At 33.2% G+C, this 5,578-nt stretch overlaps 1 protein-coding gene across 1 annotated transcript; it reads left to right on the top strand.

Moving 5' to 3' along the window:
• LOC107639709 lies at positions 1,997 to 5,319 on the top strand. The gene is made up of 7 exons (XM_016343277.2): positions 1,997 to 2,151; positions 2,367 to 2,447; positions 2,824 to 2,898; positions 3,721 to 3,765; positions 3,849 to 3,938; positions 4,139 to 4,240; positions 5,068 to 5,319. The coding sequence occupies exons 2-7, from the start codon at positions 2,370 to 2,372 to the stop codon at positions 5,089 to 5,091; spliced, it is 414 nt and encodes a 137-aa protein (XP_016198763.1). The 5' UTR covers positions 1,997 to 2,151; positions 2,367 to 2,369; the 3' UTR covers positions 5,092 to 5,319.

The raw sequence follows: 5,578 nt of genomic DNA, 5'->3' as shown, positions 1-5,578 counted from the left end.
AATAAGAGAAAAAAAGAAAACAATTCCAAAAAATTTTAGTTACTTTATCTATCCATTCTTCTTTTTTTTGTAAACTTCTTTTTTTTGTAAACTGAGCGACAAAAACTATATAGTCTAATTGATAGGGATCCATTATTAAATATTTATTTATTAATTTGTTGTATTGAGATTAATTACTAAAACAATAATCTCTTACCACATGCATAAATAATATAGGAAAATTATCACGTATGTCATAGTGCTTTTATGGAACTTCAATATTTCTTGTACGATCAAGTTGTAGGTAAATTTATTTGTTTTGTAGTTTTTCATAAAATAACGAATATAATCCTTTAATAAAGAAGAAAAAAGACAAAAAATAGTAACTTTAAAAATAACTCTACAAATAAGTGTTAAAATGAAAGGTTACAATGAATTTAAGAAACCATTTGATATATAGTTTTTTTTAAGATGATTGAAAAAAAAATACTGTATAAAAAATTTTAGGAGTTAATATTTTTTTTATTTTTTGTCTAATTTTTAAATTAATATTATCTAATATTTTTCTCTTTTATAAGGTATTAATGGATCAAAATTTTTTTAGTGGGTGGACTAGGTGTAAAACATTTTTTATTATATATTTAAAAGATTAAAAAAAAAACTCTTATTCGTTGGAATATTATTTTTTATTTTTAAAATGCTAGTGGAAAAGAGACCCACTCATATTAATCCATCAACGTTCAACTCTTTCCAACACAAATTGGTTAAAGCATTAAAGGATAAGACAGTAACTTTATCTCTCATTATGTGGGTGAAGGAAAGTACAAGTTTTGGTGACTGAACATAACATAAAGAAAAAAGACCTAAGAAAAAGAGTAGTACTCCTCTCTAATAATAATGTCTAAATTATTAGGAGGCAGTAACCACTCTAGATACACCTGCTTGTTTAAAACAGCAGTCTTAGCCATTAAATCAGACGCTCTATTTGCTGTTCGCTGGATGAGCACTAAAGTAGCTGTTCAATTGCGCTGGAGCATCTCTTTGATTTTGTCAAGCAGATCAGAGTCATTCCTAATCATGCTGGTTGTCCCTCGCGAAACAAGAAGAAACGTATCAGTTTCACATATGACCTCTTTGCACTTGCAATCCCAAGCCATAACAAGCCCTCTCCAAATAACATGAAGGAAAGTGCAAGTTACTTCTTTACTATGCTTTTCAAACAAATAATTTCACCTATAAAATTTTCTCTTTCATCTCATCTTTCGTTATATTTTATTACAAATTTTATTGGTTGAAATGATGAGAACAACAATATTCTACTAAACTACAACGATACATGAAACCGCTTCCAATAATATAAAGTAGCCTATTCTTCCTGCATTAAAACTTCAAAAGATGCAGAAGATATCTTTTTCTAAAACATTTGTCTTAACCAGCAGCTGCCAACACCAATCTATACCTGTAGATTTTAACAGGCCTTCTACACCGAAGAATTTGCCCTATTCTAATTCAATGCATAAAAAATCTTTGCTTTTTGTTGCAAACTCTCACTATTCACAACTCACCATAACTGAGCTTCTTCCCGCAAGCCCGCTTTCAATCTCACTCCCAGAATCTCATAGATTCCCCTTTCTCAGCAATAATCAATGCCTAACCTCAAATTCCCATGTACCCTTCTCTCAAGAATTCTCAAAAACCACTGCCACCCTTGTTGTAGTTGCTTCTTCAATGGGTCCAAGAGTCCATGGAAGAGGCTCAAGGGGCGGTGGTTATAGCTTCTGCAACAATAAACAACTTGGATTTGATGAGAGAGAGGTGGAGAATTTGGGCTTGGAGGGTGACCCTACTGGTGATGGTTCAGTTGGTGAAAAGGATATTGCTGATAGTGATAATCCATTTGATGGTGTGGGACTCAAGAGAAATGGATGATCCATTTGATGGTGTTTGAAGACGACGATGATTTGGTTAAGGTTCAGGTTCAGGGTGGTGCTGCAAATGATGATATAATGATGATTTGAGAAAGATGATGTTAAAGTTGAGAAATTTAGTGGTAAGGATGGGATTAGAAGGGGTAAAGAGGTAATTAGAAGGTCCAATTTGTTGGCTAAGCAGGTCATTAGTATAACTCTTAGCTTGGGGTTTGTTACTCAGCTTTGGGTTGACACCACCGCTGTGAGTGACAATTTCTTAAGCTATAAATGTAAAGCATGCTTTTTTGGGGAATTTGTTTATAATGTTTGTTTGTTTTCCTGGTTTGCTACCTGTTTCTTTGGGGTGGAAGCATTAAGCATGTTTGGATATTGATTATTAGCTATGTTGAACTTAAACTATGTTAGTCTAAGCACACATTTATTGATGTATCTCCTTTTGGTGAATTTCATGTGCAGTGGATGGTTTTATTTGTGGAGATGAGGCCAAACTTGCTTTCTGGGGATGCAGATAACTTCCTTCTGGAGGACATTAGTCAGGTATAACAAATTTTGGAATAACACATTTTGAATGCTTAATGTGTGTATGCTTTGCTACAAGTGTTTTACACCATTTTTTAGTTTGTTTCACTTTTGGAGGAGTTCTGTTGCCTGCAATAACATGTAGAGAGGACCCGGCAATAACATGTAGAGAGGACCATTCGGGTTCGCTACCAGTTAAATTATGTAGATGCTTCCTGAGCAAGCTTTTTGTCCGAAATTTCCAACGCCCCTATATTCCAATATGAATCTGTACTATGGTTTTGCGACCTTGTCTTATGGTCTTACTTGAATGTGGTGTGCATTTTTAGCTATGCAAGCTAGTGACCTCATGTGTTTTTAATGCTGTTGAGTGTTCTGTTGGTTCTCTTTTCAGGTCGGGGATGTCGTCCTTGTCCCGGATGAAAGCATGATAGAGAACGAATTTAAAATGGTTGGATTGGAGACCCTGGTATGTTTTAAAGTTTTATATGATTCTTTCTTGTGAATTATTTTCTCTTGAAAGCTTTATTGTAGGGTTCACTGTTTGGCAGAATATGTTGGAGAAATCTTCTCTTTTGATATTTGTTAGTGGTACTCACTCTGTTGTGTTGCTTAAATAATAAAGGTTATTATGAATTGTGTTCATGTAAGATGCTTTTGCTCTATCCTTGTTTGTTAGACAGTGATGATGCTCCAAATTATGTGAATGTGATATCTGATGTCTTTTGAAGTTGGTATCATTTATTTAAAGTAGAAATAATGAGAATTGATTATTCATAATTGACAAAGTGTAATGAGATAACAAAACATTATGCAGGATTGAAACTAAGTGGTATCATAAAAATGTCGGAGATAACCTTTTTTCAGATCTTGGGAACCGTTTACCATAAACTATCATGTTGTAAATGCCTAAATGGTTGTGTTCAAGTTTTCAACTACTTGTTAGTAAGATGAAGATATCTTCTTATTTCTTCTTCAAGATCAAATACTTTTATATTATCTCCTTTGGTCTTATGTATGCTTTTGGTTCTGATCGGTTATTTTGGTCATTTGTGCCAAAATGAAAAGTGCTCTTCATCATGGTTTTCTAAATTTCTAGCGAAATCCAATACCTGTTATACGATTTTTCCCATGCCTTAACCCTTTTCAATGAGTCATCATGGGAAGCAGTTCCATTTAATTTAATATATGATTTAGTTGTGCCGCCACTCTTTTACCACACTTCCAAAATTGAAACAAGGTAGGACTATTTTTAAGATGGTAATTGATTCATCATATTATTATTTGATAGGTTGGATACAAAGTTGTAACACCCTCTCAACGGAATATTGGAAAGGTGATTATACGTTTATTCTTCTACTTTTATTTCACATATTTATTTATATCCAATTATTTGATAAGGGAACTCTAAACTCTTAGGTGCATGGATACACGTTCAGCCTCAATTCAGGTGCTGTTGAAGAACTTGAGCTTGATTCATTTGGACTATCAATTATCCCTTCAAGTTTGGTAAGTCAGTGCCTCTTTGTAAAGTTAATAAAACCAAGTTCAGAACTCAAAAATAGCATGCAAGTGTTGCCAATCCAATTGGAAATGGAAGTCTACATCCTATGTTAACAAATCCAAGTCACAATTCCTTCATTTTGATCATTTGTGACTCCTAAGGGGTTTAGTCTACAAATTATAATTCTTGATTGCCATACTTTTAGGTGAGTACTTACTCTTTGCTAGTCGAGGATGTAGTGGAAGTAGTATCTGATGCTGTTATGGTTCGCGAAGCTGCAGCGTCACGTATACAAAGGCTTTCAAAGGTACCTTCATTTCAATAATGGAAGTTTGAGTGTATGAGTGTATCACATTACTATTTCACATTTTACATTTTCTTTTGCCCTTAGGACTAATGGACTAAGTAGGATATTGATTTCGGCAACATTGCTTCCTTTTCTGATTAGAGCTTCGTGATATAATTCGCTTCTGTTTCTTAGCTGCTGAAAGTTTTTATTCCTGCTTATATATCAAGCCATGCTTATTATGGCTTGTACATGGGAACTTATGATTCTCATACTTTATTTTGGTTTCTCCGTTTTATGGCTATTGTCCATAGATTTTTAAGCGAAGTCATCTAATTATATTATTTGGTTGGTAAAAGTCTAATTATATCATTTAGTTTGGGTAAAATACTGTCTTACTCCCTAACATTTGGGCTAAGTCTTGATTTTGTCCCTAACGTTCGAAACATCCTATTTTTATTCTGAACGTCTTATTTCGTCCTGTTTTAGTTTTCTTGTCAAAATTAAAATTTTTTCTTCCAAAAATACCCTTTCGTCCATTTGGTTTTATTGAATTCATTTTCTTTTGAAATAGTTGGTGCTCTTTTTCTACTCCGGCAACGATTTAGAATCTAGCGAGGAAACAGAACAAGATTTTGACTTCCCAATAAAACATTGAAGAAAAATATCTTGTGTATTCATTTTATCTTGTACACCAAGTCGATACAGGTCTCTCTATCGGTAAATGGATAAGTTGGATAGCATCGCTCTATCGCTATGTAATCATTATTGCTACTAAAAGAAATGTCATTGACTCATTTCTTTATTTTGTCTTGCTAATCACAAAACAACCTATTTGCTTGTCCCAGGGTTTCTTGGCAACCAGAATGTAGGAGTTTCAATGGATGATCTTGAAGATTATGACTCTGAACCATCTGTGACATATGGCCAAGTTTCAAGGAGAAGGAAAAGTCTTGGAAGAAAGAAACCTAATCAAAGATATTGGGATAATGAAGATGATTGGGATCTTCCAATGGACTATCTTTGATTCACATGTTTTGTCCGCTAACTCCCATGTAATAATACTCCTTTTAATCGAAAATACAGTGAAGCTTTAATAAGCCTACCAAGGATGACATAAAAATACCATACCAAATTACCAATTGTCTTTTTTATTTTCTTTATGGTGTAAAATAGGCTTGCATTTGTACAGTTAGTTTCATAGATTTTTCTTCAGACTTTTTGGTTTTTAATATTATTTAGTTTAGCATTCTCTTCGGCTTTTATCGCCTTTTGCCGCCTTGAAAAAGTGATTGGTATGTAATAAGAATATAAATAATAAATTATATTTATGTATTAAAATAATTTTTTAAATAATAA

Source organism: Arachis ipaensis, chromosome B04, assembly GCF_000816755.2.
Source record: "Arachis ipaensis cultivar K30076 chromosome B04, Araip1.1, whole genome shotgun sequence".
Taxonomy (NCBI): Eukaryota; Viridiplantae; Streptophyta; class Magnoliopsida; order Fabales; family Fabaceae; genus Arachis; species Arachis ipaensis.
This window is presented reverse-complemented; position numbering and strand designations above follow the sequence as displayed.

Bases quoted from the DNA above. Each gene is read 5' to 3' on its own strand.
- LOC107639709 (XM_016343277.2), top strand. From the start codon at position 2,370: ATGGTTTTATTTGTGGAGATGAGGCCAAACTTGCTTTCTGGGGATGCA. The intron at 2,899-3,720 runs GTATGTTTTAAA...ATTATTTGATAG, and splicing joins TGGTTGGATTGGAGACCCTG to GTTGGATACAAAGTTGTAAC. The intron at 4,241-5,067 runs GTACCTTCATTT...TGCTTGTCCCAG, and splicing joins GTATACAAAGGCTTTCAAAG to GGTTTCTTGGCAACCAGAAT.